The following is a 24702-nucleotide window of genomic DNA, read 5'->3' as shown; positions in this document are numbered from 1 at the left end:
TATATGGCAAAAATATACTTGAAACCTCACCAAAACTACACCATCAAGACATTTTGTCCTCTCCTGATCAAATGCTGAGTTCAAGCCAATATCGCGCTCCTCCGCTCACGTTGAAAATGCCGGTGCAGAAATTGCAGAAAAAACAAAACACACTGCTGTGACTAATGACGGCAGTTTGATTCAGCTCACATCGTACTGCAGATTGTTCAGCCGCTCAGGTTGGTGGACAGCAGTTATTTTGTCTCTGAGGTCACTTACAGAGGCTGGTGGGAGTCTGAAGTGGCTGCAGATGCTCAAACTACCTTGCTGTCAAACTTTTGTGAGCCAAACCATCTGGCGTTCAGCCCAGTGACCCGGGGCTGACAACAAATATGCTCGTATGAGTCATGTTTACTCTTTGCTCAGATTATTTGGCACCTTTATAAATGAAATGATTTGAGGCTCAATTTAAGATCGGATTCTTTTCCATTCAGATAATGATCTTTGTTGATGATCAGAAATCTGTCTTGCTTCATGTGTTTTTAGGTTGTCACCCAAAGCTACAGGACTAGCGTTTAAATGGCTTACGATGTAAGTAAGACACAGCCAGAGTAATTTCATTACAATCTATCAAACCATTAAGCTTTCAGTGGATGGGCTTTCTCAGGGGGTTGTCTTCTGAAACATTAACCCATCAAGCTGCACACATCTTGTATGTGTCTAAGTGTGACCTCTGACAGCTGGACTGCTCTGATTACTTCTCCAAGCGCTGTCCTGTAATTATTTCCCTCAAGCGGAGCACACCTTGGATTTCAGTGTTCTTTATGGTTGATAAATGTCAGTTTTCCTCACGCTTGATTCATAGGATTCAAAGTCACAGCTTGCGATGCTCGCCCGACTAGAGTCATCCTTTCATTCTTCGTGCCTCCGTTGCCCTCCCTGGATGGCGTTAGTCACACTTGTATGCTTGTGTGGAATGTTTATGGTGCTGTTTCTCTGTAACATCACCCATCACCTTGATACTGTTTCTCTTTTTGTTTGCCTGTCACCGTTTCCCATTTTTCTCCTATCTACTCAGGTCTATGGCTCTCACCCCTGCAACCTCGACTGTTCCCTCCCATCATTTCGAGCTCCCTCCCTTTTTATCCCGGTCCTCCCTCCCTCGCTGTCTCTTCCTCCTTTGACTGTTGCCACCCCCCTCACTCCCCCACCTCCCTTGTGAAAGGAAGAATGCCTAAGAGAAATGCTTTATTAAGCACCCAGTTGTCATGGAGAACCCAGCAATGCCTGAGAAATTCCTTGTGGGTGGAGACAAGGGGTACGGCCTCCTTTGTGGAGTGAAGGTGGGGGGGAGGAGAGGCACATAAAGTTCTAAAGAGAAACTGTCCCCCTCTCCCTGTTTCCAGTGAAGCATGTAAGGCCTTCTGTAGACCTGTAATGCTCCGGGACACACTGACCTGTCCCGTCGGGTGCTTTCACTCTGCCAACATTTTTGCAGGACACGCATCCAGCCAGCCGCCAAATAAAAGCAGATCAAATGTTTCCATATGCTGTGTTTTCAACGGATAGAACCCTGTCTTGCAGGTGACTCAGTTCAGAGGCTCTGTTTTGAAAGCACAAGTGAGTTTAAAGCTTGTGGTGATATGATAGTGTCGTTGTTAAGCCCTTTGATTTGCGACACAGATGCGCTCAGAGGGTATCTGGTTTCTTGCTGCCGGCATGTTTCTCAGCAGCACAACATCCTCCTGTGGGCCTCGCTGCTCTACTCTCACTGCATGTCCGGAGGAGCTGTGGTGGGGTGAAGGTGCGGGTGAGGTGGGGGAAGGATGACATCATCTGTGTGTTAGCAGGGGGAAATCATGTTTGAGATTAGGGTCGGCGCATCGCTAGGGTGAGGCCCTGTGGTGCTCGCATATATTTCAGCGTTGTCCTGCTTTGTCCTCACTATCCCAGCAGACAATGGGAGTGGGCTCTGTCTGGAGCTGCCCCCCTGTGTCTTTGTGTCCACTTGTTTCCCCTGGTGCTGCTGTCTTTTAAATACTTTCAGCAGGCCGGTTATTCATCCCATAATTACCAAATTCACTGTCTGATACTTCTTCAGTGAATTGATAATTGAACAAATATTAAAAGTCAAGAACAATGATTCACAGTGTGGGGTACTAATTGTTAGAGGATGTGTGGAAGGGAATGTGGGGCAGCTCAACAGACCTGACGAGGATATAGTAAGAGTAAAAAAATATGTCCACAAATTGAGGCAGCCGACGTCACAATTGTGAGTACATAAGTTAAAACTGAAATATGTCACATGGAGAAATAGTTAAAGGTAACATTTCTACGAATTTAGTTTCTGTCACATTTATGGCACAAGTACATTGGAGCTATCAGTGTTGCTGCATCCCTAAAACAATCCAACAATGAGGCTGTATGTTGATATGCTTGCTTGGCTTGCAGAAGAGACCTTCTTTCCAAATTGTAAGCTGTGTATGAGGAAGAGGGGCAGTTTGCCTTCAGCCATCGTTTGGTTTTCCCAGCAAACAAAGGACATCCCTTTGACATCCATAAGACTTTTATGATTTCTGCTTTTGGTTCCCGCTATCATTCTTAGCGGGACTTCATTGGCATCTGTTACGAGTTGCTGTTAGGTCTCTGTGCGACATCTCATTGAGATGTAAATCTGGCTTTCGGGGAATGACCCTTTTGGTTCCCCAGATAACATTCTCTTTATTGACGAACTGTGTAGGGAAGCATTATGACTTTTCTGTGTGTCATTTGACAAATGTGTTTTGTGTGGGTGTGTTCATATGTACATACATAAAATCAGAATTGGGTTTGATCCTCAGAGAAACCTCAGGGAGTTGGCTCGAGGCTCTGATTTAACACCCCTATTTTGAATCAATCAAAAAAAAAAAAAAAGCCAGAGAACCTGACACAGTGCAGTATTGCTGATGTTCCAAGGAACCTTTAGCACACCTCCCAGGAATATCTGATTTTTTGGCGTTTCATTTACTGACCAAGTGTCATCCTGACTGAAAATATGCTGGAAAGCAGACTGTCTGAGCAGTCCCACTTCTTTCTCCCCTCATGTTGTGCTCACTGTCCCATCTTGAGTCACAAAGTCGCCTTATATAAGGGTACAGTTAGGATTTGTTACTTGACATGCTTACTTCAGAGTATACCTCTTTTACACATATTACATAACATATTTTGGCGTTGCCACGCTTCATTTACTGGGACAGGTGCTGATCCAAATGTAAAGTCTGAACACTTTACATTCGGCAGTGGATCAGTTAGACTGACAGTAACTGGAATGAAAATAGTTTCCTTTCTGCAGTGTCAGAAAAAACTAAATGATATAAAATAGAAGCTGAGCTGCACATTTTGCTTACTGAGTTCGCGTTTGTGTTGTTACGTCATTTTCACGAGACTAAAGAACTAAATAAGCTTAATGCGAAAAGTAAACGGCAGATAAAGATCTTTAAAGAGTTTTTGTGTTTACTTTTTAAGCTAACGATCAAACAACGATGTGCCTCACACTTAAAGTAAAAATTGTTCTTTCTATGATTACTACCATTAAATAGCATCTAAATACATCTTGAATTCAGCTGAATGAAAAACATTTGGAAGATGACAGGTGGTTTTGGTGGAGTGCTTCAGTCCGTCTCACTGGGCTGATGAGGTAACTATCTTCTCTTCTGCTGTGAAGTAAAAATAAAGCTCCGGTCAAGTCCTAAAATCACTGCAAGAAAATGTGTCTCACTTTGTGAACATGACAGATAATGTTTATCTTACAGACTTAAACCTTTACGCTTTGTTGCGCTCATTTAGTGTCCAAGCATCCTGAAACTTCACAGCAAACTGGTTTCCTATGCTTCGACTCTCTCTCAGCCCTCTGTTAAGACCCGAGGGTGGAAAATGTGGCTGGTAGAGGTTGCTAACTCTGGAGTTGAGAAGTTTATGATGTTTCGATTCTTTCATTGGAAGCTCAAGAACAAGCCGGAGGAATCTCAAGTTAAATAAAGTGTTTATTGGTAGTTTGTCAAGCATATCAGCGCTGAGCTCAGTGGAACAGGGCTCCCGCAGGAAATCCATCAGATTGAGCCTCGATTTCCGGGTATCATTTGCATTTATAGCCTCATAGGTTGAACTCATACTCGACCGAGTATGATTGGACATGAGTAGGCTCAACATGCTTCGTTATCTTCTCTGGATCAGCCAAACAATGTGTGTGTGTGTGTGAATCTTGCACCTGTTTTCCCAGGCTAATTGTTTTGTCTCCCCATTCCTGGATCACTTTAGGTCATCGTGGAAAAGTACAGAGACTATTTCATTCATAATGTCTAAGATCAAAGCCAATTTTAACAGATATATTTCTTCCCCTTATTTCATTTATGTTCTTCGCTGTTCTGAGCTGACTGTTTAGTAATTTTCCTCATGGAGAAAGTGATAAATGCTCATACACTGACTTATTAGGACACGTTAATGAAATGTCTTTTTTTTTTAACTGCTCTGGATCCCGGAATAGGACCCTGAGGTGTTGACTTCTCTGTTTTAAAACATGTCAGTAAACAGCGGTTGTTATTGAGCAGCTAGATGTTCAGTATCTCTCAGATGACTTATAGGTATATCTGAGGAACGGCCTCATGCTTGCTCATGTTTTTGCATGCTAATGTCTCTTTGCTGTTGCGCTGACAACGTTTTTCCTTTGATATGTAAATGTTTCGATTGGAAATGCGCAGGTCTGTCTCTGTGGCTGTAAAGCTGCTTCTCTATAGAAGAAGAACAATCTTTGGAATGTCCTGCTGTGAAGGACTTCAGATGCAGCAAAAAAAGTGTCATCAGGGGATGCTGTAGCTTCGTCTGCAAATGAGTATGAATGGCCTCTGTCCAGCATCGTCAGCTGTCCTGCCGAATGGAGAAATCAGGGGAGGTACTGCAGGTCTAATCTGACTCTTATAGATTGAAATCCTTCACTTGACATTGAGCTACGCAAGCACTTTCCATTACTAACTCCACAGGCAGTGTGGGAATTAGGTGTTGTTGTGTTGTGGCTGTTATTACAGCTGATCTCAGTTCTCTTCCCTTTTTAAGCCTAATTACTCTGCAGAAGACCAGGAAACACTTTTTACACCAAATATTTCAAGAACAAGGTCAAACCAAAAAATATTTATTTGACCTGTTTGTGCCAGAACAGAAGAAAATATAAATGCATTTACTTCCGCACAGTGGAATTATAGTTATGATACTCTTTGTTTTTTTGTGTTGCTGTATGAGCGGGTCCCAACACTGTTCGGATTCAGATAGCAGGAAATCTGTTGTGTAGGAGTTGCAGCATGCTGTCTGTTCCCTCCTCACAGAGCACAGTTGAGAGATGCAAGTTGGTTTTCAGTTAAACACGAGCTGTTGGTGCTCAGCTGTTTTTAGCTTTTTCTCAACAATAGCGTTCTCAGTCTGGAGGAGGTGAGGAGTTTCATCTCAAATCAAACACAAATCTGCTTCAGTCTATCATCAGTCTGCTCTGAAAATCATGATGATTAAAGAAGCCCTTGTAGTGTGTTTTGCTAACTAAGCTACCAGTTTCTCCACTCCTTTTCTACTTTTAAGTCAAGCACTATGATGATGTGTTGTAACTAAAGTAGATTAACGTGCAGGTGTAGGACTCTCTTTAGTTACTCCTTAATAAATTAAATGGGTAAAAGGTTTGAAGTTTATTCAAATTGTGGCATTTAAATTTAGAGGATTATGCAAAAAAGACCTCTGAATGCAAGTAAAATAGTACATAATCAAAGAAAAAACTAAACAAACCCATCGGAGAAATGGCATACGAGCAGCTTGGTCAACAAGATAAAAAAAAAGCGTGACAAAGAGTGTGATATCTATATTGGTCAACACAGCAACACAGTGTAGTTTCACAATAAATTATCTAAAAGTGGAAAAGTCGTACAATGACGACGTTTCCATGGCTCTTTTCTCTATTGCAATGCAGCTTTCATCATAGTAGCATGAACAAAAAACAGATGCAGTAAAAAGCCTTGAAAAGTGTAAAAAGGGAGGAAACCTAATGTATTTTATAAGAGGTGGTTTTGGGAAGTTTCAACCCGAGTTATTCTAAAATCTTACTTGTAGTCCTATGTAGCCGTGCAGCATCGACTGAGCTCTGCCCCTTACTGGGAAGCTTCACTTGATTTGTGATGGTGAGATGGTGATGTGAGCTGCTGGTGTTGGGAGGGGGGCTGGTAAGAGTCATTAGAGTGTTTTATGCAGTGGGGGGTGGTGGAGGTGGGGGGGACAAAGGAAATGGGATGAAATACCCACCCTCCACTCCCCTGCAACGTGTAACCTCCACCTCCCAGCCAGCTATTGGCCTCCATTCAGGCAGCAGTTGAGTGTGCTTCACCTTTCAGTCCTTCTTAATTCAAACGGACCGATCCCCAGCCACATTTTACTGCATCCCTTTTGATCACCAGAACCCGAGACTCCGGCTTTTAAATTAAACGGACGCCAAACAGAGTGCTCTTGGCTTTAATGAAGGAGACATTGGATAAGTTTGATCTAATTACACAATTTCTAATGCTGGCAGAGCTCTGAGCCATAAGACTCTATCATCGTGATGATAAAGTTCTGTTGACTCAATTCTAACTCACATCAGTAGTCATTAGTGCCTGTCCGGGACTGATTTGTTTTTGCATTCTTCCTTACTGGAAAGTTAACTGAACCTGAGCTCATTGACTGATATAAAGAAGGGATTACATCTGTTGTTCTGCTGGGTTTACTCTGTTCTTTATTGTCCACACCTGGGAGAAAAAACCTACATAATATATGCGTAATCGTATGGACGTCAGAAGCTTCATCTCGTAGTCTCATATGTTAACATAAGCCTGTGGTTGTCTTTCATATCAGGACAGAATTGGGATTGTAACTGAAATTTCCTTGACTGAATGGAGACTGAATCAAATTAAACTGAATTGGATACTAAATTTATCTGAGGCCTTGGAAATCTGAAATTCACCCAGAAAAAACAATCCCAAATAAAAAAAAATAACATTTAAAAAAAAAAAAAGTCACTAGCTGCAGTTTGTTGCTCCAGTTGTCTTTTGTCGTCTCAAACAATAGTTTCAGCTTCTTCTTATTCACTTTTTACTCGCTTGGCTTTGTAATGACAAGCTTCTTCACCTGCAAGGTTAAAAGGTTTGTTCTTAAATTGGCCATAAACATGTCAAACTCAAGTACTTTGGACAAGTGGAAGCTAATGAATTAGTCCAGGCCACAAACACACATGGAGCTGCAGGGTGCACTTAATCAATGAATATGATCAGCAGCTCCAAAGGCAGAGTATTCAGCTCAAATTGATTAAACTGTGTGCTGTTGTTGATCTGCACTGAGGTGATGGACATGTGGCTTGTTTGACTGACAGGCTGCAGCATTGTGGTGTCCCTCTGTCAACTTTGTGGTGCTGGCCTGTAAAATGTAGCACTGCCAACCGTAGCTTCACTCTGTTCAAAACTGCTGTTTGAACTGAACCTTGTTTGGATTTTACGTGCACACGGTTGCCATGACACCAGTCTTTACGACAACATCAGCACTAACTTAATTCTCCTTACTGTGTTTTCTCTAACACGCCACATCTAGCATCAATAGCTTCTGCCATATTTTTTTTATTGCGTCACTATGAGAAAATTGTTCATTTAACAAGTTTCTTACCATCAGACATTCAGGGAGTCACATCAATAAAACTAGTCAATGCGTGTTCATGAAGCGGTAGAGTAAAATCTAAGGAGTCTTTAAAAGACTTGTGTGAAGTAAATCTTTGTCTGATGTCACTTGATGTGCTTATACTTGGCAGTACACCACTTCATGATTGCGACTGTTTCTTCACACTCAGTGAAGAACTTTTTTGTTACTCCTGTGTCTATTTGGGGCTATTTTTACGTTGAATTTCTCAGCTATTTGTTGATTTCTGTCCCAGATCTCACTCTGCATTCTCATTTCAAATGAAAAAATCATTAAAAACGTATAGTTTGCAGAGCGGCCCAACTTTTGGAGCTGTAAGGGCTGTGAACTGCAAAGACACTCACAGCTTTATCCCTCCAAAGCGATTTTTAATTCATGATCTCCCTATTGATCTTGGAAATGGGACCACGGCTTTGTGCCCTTTGATGTTCTGAGCACCCAGTGCGTGCTGCACATACTGTACGGCAGTGATGCTGAACAGCTAAGACAGGCTCTGTTCAACCTCATTACCTTCTTACCCCGAGGTTTCCCCCAACATGACACACTTCTGCTGCAAAACGATGAGCTGCCTCTGAGGCAGATCACAGATTGAACGTGGCCGTGACTGAGTGAGGTCCTCTTTATGTGTCATCGTTAGATGTGTGATGAATGGTTGTTTAAGAGAGCTGTTTGAGTGGGATTATTTATTGTCTCTCTACTGTCAGGATAATTAATGTATTTTACGGTGGATCTGATGTGTTTCCTCTCCTTAGAGTAACCTGAAGATGTTTTTGTTGGCACGGTGCTCTACTTGCATACTGGGAGACGGAGCAACCAGGTTTTTGAACCTGTGTTTCTGAGCATTAAGTCCTTAATACGTACAATCTTGATATAATGGGAGTTCATCATGAATATTTCAGCATTCAAGAGGAGGTCAATTGGAAATTGTCATTAAAAAAAAAAAGCAATCAAACTTAATATTTGAAAGTGACATAATTAGCTTCTTTTTGACATGTAAAGATGACTTGTTCAGTTAAGATATTAGCATTTCATTCACATGCATGACTTGTCTTTTTCTACTTTGTTTATGCTGAAGGCACCACAAAAGTAATGGGCTGTCAGCTTGTTCACACGCTGATGACAGAAGTGTATAGTAGTGGAAGTGGCACATTTCTTTCCTCTATTTTCTTTTAATTGTGTGTCTGTGCCAGCTGCTCAGTCACAGAAAACAGTGGCTGTTCTGCACTATCATGTGTTTAAATTTAGCACAGTCACTGAAGTCTCCTTTTTTTTTTTTTTTATCTTGAGGGGTTGTTGAGCTTCAATGCTCAATGATAGATTTTGACATTACGAATTGCCCCCATCCAATGGAAGGAGTTTGAGTTTGTTTCGCCCAACATTATACTTGACAAATGACACATTCAGAGGAAACAGGCTCTAAGAGCCCACAGCAACGCTCGCAGCTTTGAGATTGAACATCACCACCAAAATAACGTCAGACTGCTAACATAATTGCAGTGACAGTATTTTCATGTTTTTAAGTTCAGCATCTTATCTTCGTGCCATCCATCCATTTTCTGGAGCTTTTCCCAGCTGCCACACTGCGCAAGAGGCAAAGCACACCCCGAACAGGGCGGCAGTCCATCACTGGGCAAACAGAGACGACCACGCACACTGACTCACATCTAAGAATAACCATTCAACCCAACACGAGTGTTTTTGGATGGTAGGAAGACGCCAAAGTACCCAGAGAGAACCATGGCATGCACGGGGCGAGCATGCAAACTCCGCACGGAAAGGTCCAGGAACCTTGTTGTTGTGGGGCGACAGCACTGACCACTGCTCCACTGTGTGGAGGAGATGTCCTCAGCTGAAGAAAACAGACGTTTCTCTCCAGTTGAATATAGCTACACAGCTACTGCATCACAATTAAGCTCTCACAGTGTAACACTGACTGTTCAGTTACACATATCGCACCTGCCCCATGTCTCTTCCTGTCACTTTCATAGACCTGTCTGAGGGGGGAAGAACATAAAAAAAAAAAAAAGTGTCCGATGTCAGAACCACTGAATTTAGTTGATTTTACAGATCGATTGGTCTTATGTGCAAAAAACGATTTCGTATTAAATGGACAAAATGCGGAAATACTTCCAGGCTGGAGACTTGGCTAAGGCTTGTTTTTCTTTGCTGTTTGTTAGCCGTTACAGTGAATAGCTGATGGTTCCTATGACTGATATGTCATTAACTATGAACATTTCGGTCCTGTTGTCCTTTCCAATGTGACAGATTAAAAAATTCCTAAACTGCTTTCTAAGCTCTTTAAGTTAAGTTAATGAGTGATGCTTTAAATCGACATTGGTTTTAGTGTCTCCGCAGCAGGAACCTGCACTAAAGCCTGGTTTATAGTCGGTAACGCAAGACGCAACGCAAGCCCTTGCGCGGTTGCAAGCCCCCCCCTTGCGTGCTTCCGTGTGTCACCTCAATTTTCTAAACTTCACGCAAGACGCAAGACGCGAGCAGAGCTATAGAGTAGCCACCAGAGAGTCTCTATTATGAGGGCTGTGGTAGCCACTCTGGACGCGAGCACAAGCCACTATCTACATCACATCCGGCGGCGTGTTCATTTTCCAGTTTCATCCCCTAATAAAAGACCGCTGTTTTCAAACGCCAAGGTACAAAGCGAAGAAGAAGAAGAAGAAGCATGAATCCCATAGACATAGTCTATGATGAATCCACTCGAAGAGAAACTTGCCGAAGAGGTCCTGGCGGTGAATTTGCTTTCATCATAGTAGGCTTGTCATTGAAAAAACCCGCTACTCCACCCACTGTCCTGTCGGTGAATCGCCACGCAGCACACGCAAGCGTCGGCAAAGCTAAATGAAGCATAAACGTCTCGAGCCATTAACACAAGCGCAAGACGCAAGCGCAAGGGCAGTTAAAAGAAGTATAACTCAGCCTTAATGCTCTGCGCACCATCGTTGGCGGAGGTACGGCTCAGCTCGCTGACCCTCTCTCCTCTGGAGGCGATACCTGTCCATGCTGTGCTTGTTTTGTTTCGTGAAGGCAGCTCATGGTCAACGTGTCCGCACTAGTTATGGATTCAGATCAAACTTGCAGCATTTTGTCTTGTGTAGTAGCACTTTCCACAATCAAAAATTAAGTGGTACTTATCTGGGGGGGCTCAGTAGGGTTTCGATGTGTGTCCACGAAAACATCAATCACTGCATGCCGTCATCTTTATGCTTGTTTATTCCAAGGGCTCAAGGTTTCATTTAACTCAAAACAAACATTTAATTTTCTCACAACTCACGACTCACGATCGAAAAGATTGCTGCGTGAGGCTCCCCCGGATTCTCAAAAAACTGAACTAAATCACCCACTAACATATATCACCTGTGCCTCTACCTGGCTCACCGTGGCCAAACCCACCTCCCTCCTACTCCGCCCACGAGCGCAGGAAACAAACCTAGGCAGCAATGCAGTCTATACAGTCTTGTCTTGTTACCCATTTCACCAAGAATGTTTTCTCTTCTACACAGAAATATTTAGATGTAAAGAGAAGAGGGTGAATAACTGATCACTGTCACAAGCGCAGAGGGTGATGACCGGGGTTAATGCTGTGCTGCTGGGTGATGTCTCTGTCCTCAGTGATTTGGTCTTTCTGATCTTTATCCACCATGACTTTGTTGACATTTTCTGGGATTCAACTGGGAGATTTGATGCCGACTTTGTGGTCTAATTAGGTCAGTCTCACCGATTTGTTCTTTGTCCTTTGCCTCCTTACTATCCCAGCCTCTGAGACCCGAGTGGGCTTCAGCAGAAATCCAACTATATCCAACTTGGTTTGATTGCATATTTCTTTATGGCGAATCATTTTTCTGTTTACATAGTATTATGTCAGTGGGTTATTTGTTTTTTATGTTTCTGCTGGGGGTTCAAACTGGGCTTTGTTTTATATTATATTTCAAAGATAGAAAGCCTCACATCCCCCCTTCCACTCAAACAAGGACTGCCTTTGTCTTGAGAGACTTCTCTGTAAATCATAATGAGCCTGCTTGTTTACATGCGGTTTATATAACAGGGGAATCTTTTGGCCAAGATGATACATTTGGAAAACGATAAGTTGTTCAAAAGAATGTTGTCAGGTGAAAACTGCTCGTCGGCAATCCGAAATACACTGAACCAGCTTTATGTTTGCTTGTCTTGTGATGCATTTGTAAAATGATTAAGTATTTTGTACTCATATTCACCCTCTGTGCAACACATGATTTTCCAAGACACCAGACCTTGTTGTTTTCTTTACCAATTCTGTGTTGACTAAACCTCAACTGTTTCAGTGTCCACTCTGCGCATATTGACGTAGAGATCACCACCTCCCACACACACAAACACACGCCCACACACACACAATGCTGTGCACAGCTTTGGCAGTCTTGCATCCACAGTGTGTGTGTTTAATCTTTCCCCTGGCGCCACCTCCTAGCTGAGAGCATTCCTGGCACCCAGAGGCTCAGAGGGGTCGAACTGTGGGCTGAAAACAGCGTCACACTTCAGAGCTGGCACCTTGTCTCGTTACCAAATAAGCATCCCTCTTTTCCTCCTTTTTGGCCCACAGAGGCACCGCTTACCCTCAGTTGCTGAAGCGCGGGATACTTCCGTGGAGAATGACCTCTTTGAAGGATGGTCTGGTTCCTTTGAGAGGAGATTCTCCTCGCGCTCAGTTTCCCAGCGCTGCGTCTACCTCTGGACCTCTGCCCAAGCCCCCATCCAAGAATGTGAATTGGCAGAGGACGTAATTAAGGCGATGTCTGTCCTTATACATGGCCTAACCTTTAAAAGCCCCAGCTCATTTAGAGCACTGTTTTGCCTGATACTGTTGCTTCAAAGAATCAATTTTTAAGTGAACTGAATAGGTGAAGAGATGAGGGAGAAAGTAATTTGTTGCTTGTGTTGTTGCTGGAATTAAAGTCTTATACTATGAGGAAGTGTGGTAACACAAGTGCTTTGCTGTACAGAAGCTTTGTTAGTCTCCCTTGAGGTTTGTTAGTTGAAGTATTTGCATTTCTTTTTTCCTTTCTGATATCTGCATGTATCCATTCTCAAACTCCTCTCTGCTGGAGGAAACAGAAATGATCTCCAGGCTGATCTAAATGCTGATAGTGAAATGTTTTACTGATGAGTTGGATAGTGCGATAAGGAAGACCTGCTTTTATCAGTGAATCACACAGTGGACACATATTTGTTTACTGCATTTTGTTCGCCAGGATATCAGCCATTTAACGGTCAGCGCTAACTTCTCAACATGCAAATGCTTTGGCAACTAGACCAACTTAAACCTAAGAAATGTTGTGGGGAATTTTACACGGTTTCCTTTTCTCATGAGAAGGTTACTTACTCTATCACTTTTTTGTCAGAATAAGAGCACCCATGTTAATCTGCATCGTTGTATGTATGGTGGCTACCCAACGTATCCCCCCATTACTTTGCTTGTCTGCTTTCAAAAGACCAACTATGATATGGTAAAAAAAATATGGAAAAATCTTAAAAAGTGATGCTCAGCAGTAAGGCATCCAACTTCTGTCAGACTCATAACTGCCCTGAAGTTGTAAATGCACAAAACACCCACTAACTTGGCATTTGAAAGCAACGAGACAGTGTTTGATAGGCATCCCTGCATTTATCACATGTAGTTGTGGGTATTACTCAGGTTCAGCTTCAATCAGCCCTAATTGGAACACAACATCCACATGCACATGCTGATTTTCAATCCATGTTTTGCAGTCTGGACAACAAGCGTGAACACGTTTTCCTTTTTCTTTTACAGTAAAACAGGTTCACTGAGTGTGATGTCTCATGTGGAGGCTTTGTCACTGCAGCAACTCACAATCAAAAAGAGCGGCCCAGTCAGAAATAACAGACGAGTCTAGTTATCAGAGAAACTTGTGTTTGTAACACAGCCTCTAAAATACAAAGCCATGCTGTCCATTGATGTTGGTGTGGTGGCAGGCTTTGTAGCTCCCAGAGCACCGAGAATAACCCTGATTCTACTTGCAGTAAAGGATTTAAAGGAGACATGTTTTTTAATTTCCTAAATAATTTCAATTTTTTGAGGTCGTAATGAAATGTCCATAACACACTTCGGTCAGAATAACACAGAGACAGCAACTCCTTTTTCTTCAATTGATCTACATCTCTTCTTAATTGGATCATTTTAGGGCATGGGGTGACTCACTCAACCTCACTTCATCCCTCTCCTCCTCGGGGTCTGCCTGTTGTACTTTGTAGACCTTGAAGACATGATTAGAGAGCATAGAGTAAATAGCCTCAGACCACACATTAAAACAGATTTTATTCCGCATTTGGACCACGGATAGCTGTGGTACAGTCTCTTTACTAGTCACATGCACTGCAGAATGTAATGGCTTTTGGCTGGTTAGTAAGCACCATTTAGAACTCGGACCATATTTCCTCCATCACACATATCAGTTTCATGAACTCTGGACTTCACTGTTCCGTTCACAAAGAGGAAATTGGGCCTATGAGAAGTCAGATTTCTTTGTTGGGATATAAAACATTAAACAAATTAGTATTTTTAGCTACTACTAAACTATTCAACTGAAATATTGAACTATATAACTAATGAAGAAGTTTGATGTCGATGCAAAGCAAAAAGCAAGAGCAGAATGCAGCATAGACTGAGATAAAGAGTCAGGAGGCTGGATAAGAGTTTCCCCTGCAAATCTGAACCGCTCTCTCAATGTCACATTTTGAGGGGCTCAAAACCAAACTCCAGGGTTGTGTTTTTATTTGGTGGTGACTTAGACACTCAGATTTAGATCTCAAGCACAGAATATTTTTTTTTGAAAAACACACTTAAACACCACTTATTCCACCAAAAACAAGCTGCCAAAATCAGTGTCTCAACAGATACAAAGTGCTGAATCATCAATCATCTTAGATCTACAAGACCTAGTTTAAAAGTTAGGTTTGATTAGCGTAAAGTGAATTAACTCCTACACACCTAGTTGCCATTATCTTGCTGTCTTAAAACCTCCAGACTAACTGAGACAGTTATGTTACCGCACAGAACATGGAACATGGAACATGGGGCATGGAAGTCCCTGGTCTAATGCTGTTCTCACCAGTTAGTTTGTTTACGCTAGATGAAAAGCCCGCTAAGATCTGCACACATCTATCTGCCTTTTGCCTTGATCGAGAAAACCTACAGTCCGCACAGTGTCACATCCAATCACTTTGCAGTAGTTGTGTATTTATGGGCTCCAACTCTCCTCGGCAGTGATGTAAACATCACAGCTGAGTGACCTGAGAGAATAAGTAAGTCAAGGGAGACTAGCTTTTTTAATCAATCAAAACAAGAAAAAACAAAGCAGTTTGACCACATCCCCGTTTAAATCGCGAATGTCCTATTTTTTTTATTCATTTCATCGTGTGAACCACAAGTTCTCACCCATCACCCATTCAAATGTTGGGAATTTGCCCCTGATCAAACATGAAGGAAAACAAGCATGAAGGCTGAGTAGTCTTTGGGTGTTCTCACTGTTATGCTCTCCTCTCTTATATGCATGTGTCTCCTTGCGTACACAGGTGTATGTTTTGTGTGTATGTGTGCTTACAGTAAAGTGTGAATTAGAGGTGCGACCCGGCTTTGATTTTTTTTTCTCCCCCATTTCCTCTGTTCAGGCCCTGTATTATTACTGTGCTGGAATCGCTTGACTGAAAGCTGGGGGATTAAAGCCGTGTCAAACATGCTTCTCTATCTCACTTCCTCTACAACCACCCCTCCTTTTCCTCCCCCCTCCTTTGGCACTCTGTGTTTAAACTCGCCCGCTGCCAATTCAGGGATCTGGTAACTTTGGGAAGTGCTGTTTCTGTGAATTTCTGCTCACACGTTCTGCTTCCTGGCTAGCGTCCAGGCGCCCCAAACAAAGCATCTTATTGATTATTTTGGAGGGAGAGGCCGAGGCTTGTTTTCACGACACATTTGATTTGATTAAGGCCTGTTCAGTGTTTGCTCTTGAGGCTACAGCAACTTGCAGGTCATCTAGATAGACAAAAAGGTCTCTCTCCATGACCATAAAGCATATGTTACTTCGGAAAAACTAATTTATTTCAAGCTTCCATTTGACAAAATTAATAATAGTTATTATTAGTTCCTGTAAGTGAAGCAGTAGACTTGAGAATAGTTCTGAAATTGTTGATTTGTGTTAACTGTTGTTCAGCAACAGCCACTCAGGCTCATTTCAGTGATAAAAATTTCAGCATCTTAAGAATGTATCTCAAAGTGTTTGAGCTCAGCTGTATGATGAGCTTTTCCTTGCTGAAATCCTCTTCTATAGAAGTTTTTAACTTTTTCAACACGTTACAACACCTACCTTGAGCAAAATCAGCCATCAGTGGGATGGCAGAGGATTTCTGCTCTAAATCTGCAAAGTCTCAGACAGCCTGTGTGTTTTATGTAGAATATTTGGAGGAACCAGCACCAACCAGACATGACTGTTAGGAAGGAGAAGTCTGGCTTTCTGGAGCAAGCAGCACCTGAACTGTTGAAAAGCTTTCAAAGTGAGATCAGCATCATTATCATGTGCATACGACCTTCTTTAATTCCTTCATCTTTCCTGAGAATTACTCTGTGGTTGAAAGATATCTAGCTGATTTTTTTATTATTATTGTTATGAATTTTTTACTTGAGTTTTATTTAAAATACAGTCATCATACACTGGATGTATAAATGTATGACTGAATTACACCATTATTAGAATTGGTCATTGTTTAGCAGAGACAGTGAAGGCTGGTGTTAAGTGCTGGCAGTTGAGATGAGGTGAATAAGTGAATTCATTAACCAAACAAAGACTCTTTTAAAGAGTTAAAGTCGCAGATAAGGAGATGAACATGTGATAACTAATGATAGAATGAAGTAAGATATAAGGCACAAAAATTTTCGACTTATGCGCTCAAATGCTACAGGGTTGTGCAACAGCTGTTTTGAACCAAACTTGGATATGGTTTCAGTTTTGTCCCGCTGTGTGTTTGGTAACCATGGTATGACTGTGAGTCTGTGTCACAGGGCAGGAAGCCGAATGATCCAGGTTAAGTTTTGCATTTGTTTCAAAATGTTTCTTTCAGCTAAATGCAGGAGAACCATATTCCGAACTGTGTGTTTTGTGCTTGTTAGCAACATTACATGACTTTGTTCTGATTGAGACCAATACTATAATTCAACATCATTTTCCTCCTCAGTGAGCAGTGCACTTTTTGCTCCCATTAGGGATGTTCAGCTGATTCTAATGGCTGATAAGCAGTTTTATGTAGTTTTAAATGCAGCTATAGTGGAAGAATAAGGGAGAAGAAAGAGTCAGCGTAAACATCGGCTGTGGTGGGTTTGCCATGTGAGCCCTAACAAGATTAAACAGAATCCTTTACATTTTTTTGCTAGATTTAAGGTCAGATTTGGCCACTAAAAGCGTTTAAAAAAAAAGAAGAAGCAAATTGATGTTTTGCACTTACTGTACAACAGCAGACAAACACTGGATGTCTGCATTCACAGCCAAATAATTGAAGGTATGGAGGATAAAACATGATCTGGTATTGAAACAAGGGATTTGCCGAGCTGGGAAATGAGACTTAAGGCTTTCACTATGGCATGTATAATGAAGCAGCATCTCCGCTTCCGGACAAAGAAAGCAAAGATGGGCTGTGAATACAGGCATGAAATTGCTGATTAGTGAGTTGGACTGTACTGAAAGAAAGGCATACACTTGTTCTCTCTTGACACTCATCTGTGATCCGTTCTGGCAAAAAAAAATGTAAAAACACCCGTTTGAGCCAAGAAAAACAAGAAGGAGGGTGTTATCATTATAGTCTTTAAAGTGTCTGGTGTCATTACTCTTTTTCTAAAGTGAGGCCCGCTGACCCCAGTGTCACTGCAGCAGCTGCATAAATCGACCACCAGCATATACCTGCATCAGTCCTGCTGTCACAGCTGCTCCGTGTGTCAGACTTTATTTTTGTGTGTCACTCAACCCTTTTATTTTTTTTAATATATTCAAAAAATTTTAGAGAAAGAAAAATTCTGTTGTTTAAAGGATTGGTAAGGAGATATTGAACATTTTCCCATCTAATTATCAATTGTTTGCAATCATCCCCATAAACTGTGTAAGAAACTTAAAGTCACAGGAGACTTGCTATGAGGCCTTCCATGATTCCACGAGACTTGCTTTAACCTTCTCTGCCTCCTGTCTGTTTCAGATGGCATCCACTCTGTGTCAGCACAGTGTCTTCTCCAAGTCACCATCATCACAGATGAGATGCTGTCCAACAGCATCACATTACGTCTGGCCAACACCTCCCAGGAGCACTTCTTGTCCCTGCTGCTCGCGCAGTTCCTGGACGGTGTGGCTCGGGTCCTGTCTGCTGCCCCCGAAGATGTTGTCATCTTCAACATCCAAGACGATACAGATGTCAGCGCTCGCATTCTCAATGTTAGCTTGTCCGTGGCTGTGCCTGTATTTGGAGAGGGGCACCAGGGACCCGGTGGGCTCGGAGGGGACAGGCCTGGGAGAGGCCATGAAACCGGAGAGTTCTTTGGCTCAGAGGAACTCCAGGAGAGGCTGTATTTGAACCGCAGCCTTCTGGCTCAGATCTCCTCCCAGGAAGTTCTTCCATTTGATGACAACATCTGTCTACGAGAGCCATGTGAGAACTACATGAAGTGTGTCTCTGTGCTGAAGTTTGACAGCCTGGCCCCGTTTGTCGCGTCTGATACCATACTGTTCAGACCCATCCACCCCATTGCCGGGCTGCGTTGCCGCTGTCCCACCGGCTTCACAGGAGACTACTGTGAGACTGAGATTGACCTCTGCTACTCTAAACCATGTGGTGCCCACGGTGTGTGTCGCAGCAGGGAGGGAGGCTTCACCTGCGAGTGCTATGAGGATTTTACAGGTGGGAGCTCTTATGCTTACATATTCTGCTATGTTTCCTCCTTCCTTTCCTTTTATGGTTGAGTCTGTAGTACTGGGGTGTGGGGTGTTGAGGACGTAAGTTATTGCAAGTAAATGCACAGTTACAGTAAAATTCATTCCTTAGTAACTGGCTTTTGTGTTGGTTTTTGTGAGAAAGAACAAAAAAGAAACCCTAAACTCTTTGGATATGTCTGTCTTCAAGTATTTAGTGCTGCTAGAAGGTAAAAGAGCTAATTTTCTATCAAGCTGTTTGCATGCTGCCTTCCAAATGTAGATTTCTCCTCTTTTAAGTATCCCATGGGGGCTTTAATGTTTACATCTGTCCCATTGGCCTCTTACTCCTCAGCTTCTTATTGAATCTGACTCTTTATAGACACAGACTGTCCACTACACTAATGAGCAGCTCTGCCGACGAAGGCTGAGTGATGAGTTATTGATTTGATTTATCCATGTTGCTGTAAGCCACAGCAGAAGTACGACCCAGTAACCTCAGACTATACCTATCTGTGAGGTTTCTTTAATTAGGTTGCCTTACCTGGGGGCGGATGCATCATTTTACAGAGTGTTTGTTCTCCTTTAGGTTCATATACCTGATCAAGATCAAATAATATATTTTTTGACTAATGAAAAGGTATATTTAATCTTCATTTTGCGGCACAAAACCAATTTCCTGTTGTGTGTCTTCCAGCCTTATTAACTATACTCTCTGTATGCTCACACCTACACTCAAAGTTCATGTCAAGCCGCAGGAGTGGGTTGTGTTTCACAGTAAGAGCGGTGATAGTAGCTCTGTGTCCATGCTCATGTCCATGTTTGAGGTTTGGGACGTTGAGAAAGAACTACACTTTGTCCCAAGTGTTTTGCAGCAAAAAAAAATAAATAAAATCCTGTCCAGAGTAGTATCGCTGAGTGGAACTAAGGAAATAATTAATTATGGATGGCTACAGATGGAGTGTTTGCCCTGAATGTGAAATGCCCCGTGGTGAAAATACCTAAGATGAAAAAATACATCACAAAGCACACAGCTCATCAAGACAGAGGGGAGAGCAGCTTTGTAAGCGATTATGATGATTTAATTCATTACTGTTGGCAGAAAAATTGCAAACCAGTTGCAGGAATTGTTATTTATTCATTGCTCCAAAAATTATTCACATCTTCAAAGGGTTAAAGACCATCAGCATTTGGTTTTTTGGTTGAAAGGAAGAGTGAGAAGTTGAAAACGGAAAAGAGAACTAAAATATGCTAATTTATACCGTATGGATATTAGGGTAATTACACACTTCTTTTTGTTGAGAGGTTAAGTGGGTCAAACCTTGACTTTTAATGCGATTTAGAGTTTCATCTTGTCTTTGAACAAAACTGAACCCTGGTCAGTGACTTGTTGGTGACTGTAGGGCAACACTTGCCTTGTTCATAGTTTTTTTTTTTAGCTGTAAATATACTTCTCACACAGTATTTGTTTTATAACTTCCAAAAAAATTCAAATTTGATGTTGTCCGTAGTTGCACATTAAAACTGAATGAACGACTTCAGTTATTTGTTACCATATTCAAGGGACCTGTTTTTCAGTTCGGTTTTAGTCCCCACAATGTGTTTTCACAAACACAACAGCTCAAAATACCACACAGTGCGGATTCTACCACAATACCCCAGTTTTAGCCTAATCCCAAACAGGATATTTCAGTGTCTGTAGCAGTAAATGCAGTTGAGCTGCTGCTGCTGCCTGCACCCTTCTCCAGGGAAGGGTTTTGCCTCTTCTGCAGTTGCCACAAACAAAGCGAAAACAAGAGAGCAGAAACATGACTAAAAACAAAAACACAATATCTCAACCGTAGCACCATATTTACAGCTAAAACCTAACACTAACTTCAAATATGAGCAAGTTAGCCACTTGGTGCTGTGTTGCACAATAATGTTTTCTTTCAAATTTTTTTAAATGACTTGCCTTGATTTGTAAACATTTATATTTTACATCTGTACGATAAGATGAGATAACAAAAAACTGTTTTTAGGTTGCATTTAAGCAGGAAAAAGCAATATGAAAATATAGTAATCTACACACAGTCCTTGTCTATCTGTTTCATATTAGTTCTAGTTTGCCCAGTGTCTGCTCATCCTTCAGTATAACAATTGTTACATAGCTTTGGCCTGTGGGCATTAGATCAAAGCTAATGCCATCAATAGCCCTATAAGCCATGGCCTGTGATATATATAAGGATTTTCCTATTGTTTTGGGGAAAATGCTATGAAAACTTAAATAATTTAAATGCAAAATACCAAAGTATTTTTTTTTAAAAAAGGTAAAATAATGTCTCTGTTATATTACAATCCTTTTATATGCTGTGCAGGGAGTCTTGCTGACATCCAGCAACAGTGACATTTTTCTGCTGCTAGCCCACTGGCAGACATGTTGTTGTAATGAAATCTCACCCAATGTTCGATTTTCTGTCGTATTTACATTAATTGTGATTTAAATATGTAAATATAATCAATATCAATGCACATATATTACATTAGATTTTTTTGGATTGTGATTTTTGTCAGATGACGCTGTGGTTAATAGAATTAGGATTTTATTAGAGCAAAGCAGCAGTGACAAGATGCTTTGATATTTATAGTGACCAGGGTTTGACATGTAGTCTTAAAGGATCGTTCTTCAGTCACTTCTTTCAGACCTGATGTTTGGCTATATTAATATACAGAATGTGTGAGCAGAGGGAATATGACAGAACTAAACAGCATAAGCAAAATTGTGAACTGTGGGGCGGTCGGTGGCGTAGTCGTGTGTTGAGCAGCCGCCCCATGTACAGAGGCTTAGTCCTCGATGCAGCGGGCCCCGGTTCGACTCCCGCACCGAGCGGCCCTTTGCTGCGTGTCTTCCCCATCTCTCTGATTCCTGTCTCTCTCACACTGTCCTATCATTAAAAAGGCATAAAAAGCCCCCCAAAATTTTTTTTTTTTAAATTGTGAACTATGTGTCTTGACGTCTCCACAACTCCACTGAATAAAGTATTTTTCTATTCTATTCTATTCTATTCTATTCTAACTCCACTTATGCAGTGGTTATCACAGTTGACACACAGTTGAGTCGAGCAACAGTTAGAGTTCGACCTGGGCATTTATCTGGACAACTGTCCACTGTGGCTTCACAGTAGTTACAGCATCAATTGTTGGTTGTTGCCTTTCAGTGTGTTGTTACTTGTTTCTATTCAGTGCTCACATGCTCCCCTATCAATTATAGACTCGACTTCATCCTTCTTCTTTTATTAACTCCATTGGAGCATAAAATATCACAGATTGTGATTAATATAGACTGTTAAAGCTATGTATATTACGCATTTATGCTTTAATGTCACAAAAGGGGGTCATTCAGAGGCCGAATCGTTTGTTCAAGGCGCACATGTTCTGCAGTGTTGCAGGCTGGGACATGGTCAAATCAAACAGCAGAAACCACACCTTGTGGAGATAAACTTTGCTCTCCCCTTCCGTTAAATTTGATTTTCTCATTACGTCAAATATGATTACTTGAACAACTAATACGATTTGCTGCCTAAAAAAGCCAAGAGTCAAAACTGCACAAAATCACACTCTTCTCTTTGTGCTTTCAACACTGACATTGTTTCCATTAAACCTAATCAAACAAAGTTTCTTTTCTCCCATTTATGGAGCTATTTATAAAGGCTCAAATAGTGTCAGCTGTTAAGAGAGTGGGCTCAGTCGCACAGAGTCCAGGTTGAGTGGCACTTACATATTCGTGCACGGTTGTGGGTGTTGGAGCTGGACTGCAGGTGCTTTTAACATGAATCAGCAGCAAGGGAGGAGGAATGTGTGAGTGGGTGCAGCGGGTGTATTTTCATCCACAGTTTGCAAAATTAATTCACATCTGAAAGTTAAGTTTAGAGCTGGAAGCTGTGAGACCCAGTTTGGAGGAATATTCTGAAAGTGCTTCTGGAGCAAATGACTTAAGATGTCTGATACGCACTGTCAGACTGTCTGATCAGACAAGGCAGGTTTTAATTGATGTGCATTCCTGTGATCTACAACTAGCACTGTTTCTTCTTCCATGAGCGTTGAGTTTGTCACTCTCCGCTCTTGGTGGAGCTCAGTGTGTGTGATTGCTAAAATGCTCACTCCATGTGTTTCAGGTGGGTGGTTAAGTGCCCGAATAGCTGTGATTATGTGTGTTAGAAAGATGAGTGAATAAATTGCGGAATGCTTCTGTGTTACTGTGTGTGTGCTGAGAAAACTGTTGGACCGTACGCATTGCCAGATGGTAGCAAGAAGGAAAATGCAAAGAGATGGAGTGATTGATTTGGTCCGGCTGAATCACTCTGTAGATGCTGAACAGCAAGATGTTGTCCTGCTTTAGTTCTTGCACATATTTCTCCTAATACGCGGAGCCAGAGAGATGCTCAGCTTTTACAACACACTTGATTTTGATTTACACTTCGTCCTCCGTCTATTAATGAATGTGACTATTACTCACCAGCTAACTGCTCGCCTCCATCTCTCTGTGATGACAGCATGTTTTCCTCTTCCATTTGTGTTGTCGACGCATTTGTGGGAGTTTAATGTGCATGTGTAGTTTGGAACAAAAAATAACAATCGTTCACACCCTCATTTCACCAACCCATCTCACATTGTCTGATATGAACACTTGCCAGACTCTATAAGCCTCCACAATTTTCTGCTGAGAGATGGCATGAATAAAAAATGTTGCCTGCCTCATGCACTGTCCTAAAATCAGAGCATTTGCATGTTTTAAAGATATGACTCCCTCCGTTTTTCTTTCCTGGCATCCTACGTGTCTCGAAACACCAGCAGATTCTGATTCCCAAACAGACAGCACTGCTCTGTGTTTCAGATGTAAAAGCCGCAGTATGTACCTCATTTCAAGGCAGATGAATAACAGAAAGTCCAGAAACAAAAGCAACCTCTAAAACTTTATTAAGTCTCCAGCATTAAGTTTTCGTGAAGCCTACACAAGAAGCCAGTGAGTGAGTGAGTGAGACTGTCCTCCCACATACGACCTCATAGGTTGTTTGCTCTTATAGGCCAGAACAACCAATAAATAAGTTTTAAGAATAGGTGACTTCTTGAGGTCATAAGAGCAATTGCATCTGGAGTGTAAAAATGGCGTCCATGTTGTAAAAAGCGGTGTTGTGAGATTAATGTATATGCTAAGCATGTGCTATTATTGTCCAAATTCAACCAGAAACTGACAACATTTTGTTGTAACATGTCGTGTAACCAAGGCACCAAAATTGCATCTATGATGGCAGCAGGAATCTTTTTTTTGGGGCTTTTATGCCTTAATTTGATAGGACAGTTTAGAGAGACAGGAAACAGGGGGAACAACATGCAGCAAAGGGACGTCCGATGCCGGACTCGAACCAGGGCCAGCTGCAGTGAGGACTGTAGCCTCTGTACATGGGGCGCCTGCTGTACCCACTACGCCACGGACCACCCCTGCAGCAGGAATCTTGTATGAAGAATGTATTTCAGCCCTAACCACCATCATTTTCTAACCCTAACCTTCATATTTTAGTTCAAAGTCCCACTGGAACCCACCGGGAAGTGACAAAATTGTTGTCATCTTAACTCTTAAGTGAAAAGAAAGCTTTGATATGTTGGTGTTGAGCGGTTGGTTTCAGGTGGTTGTTTCATGCAGATGACCATATAACGCACCATCCAAACGCCCCTTCTGCCTCCTTATGAGAACTTTGTGGGATCTTAAAAAAATCCCTTGACAATGAAGTTGTATTTGTGTTCTGCTGCATTTAGGGGTGGTACTTCACAGTCGTGGGTCGTAGTTAAAGGTATGAACAAACTAGACTGGAAAACTTGTTGGAGTAAATTTATACTTATGTGAATGTGTTCCTTGTTATGTGGTTAGACCGCCAAATTGCTAGTTGGTGACGGGGGATTCTGTGCTTCTGTGTTGAGTTTATGTACTTCAAACAAGAGTGACTGAAGGAAGAAAGTGGATTTAACTCCAGTTTTATAATTATGTAGGGAGCGCTAGCATTCTTTT

At 41.8% G+C, this 24702-nt stretch overlaps 1 protein-coding gene across 2 annotated transcripts in view; it reads left to right on the top strand.

Moving 5' to 3' along the window:
* The window catches only part of celsr2 (cadherin, EGF LAG seven-pass G-type receptor 2), a 69567-nt gene that overhangs the window by 7500 nt on the left and 37365 nt on the right, over positions 1-24702 (top strand). For both annotated transcript variants that reach the window (XM_075461024.1, XM_075461023.1), the window contains exon 2: positions 17953-18648. In XM_075461024.1, coding sequence (XP_075317139.1) covers positions 17953-18648 — 696 coding nt within the window. The remainder of the gene's footprint in view (positions 1-17952; positions 18649-24702) is intronic.

The sequence above is a fragment of the Odontesthes bonariensis genome, chromosome 3 (genome assembly GCF_027942865.1).
Source record: "Odontesthes bonariensis isolate fOdoBon6 chromosome 3, fOdoBon6.hap1, whole genome shotgun sequence".
Classification (NCBI taxonomy): Eukaryota; Metazoa; Chordata; class Actinopteri; order Atheriniformes; family Atherinopsidae; genus Odontesthes; species Odontesthes bonariensis.
This window is presented reverse-complemented; position numbering and strand designations above follow the sequence as displayed.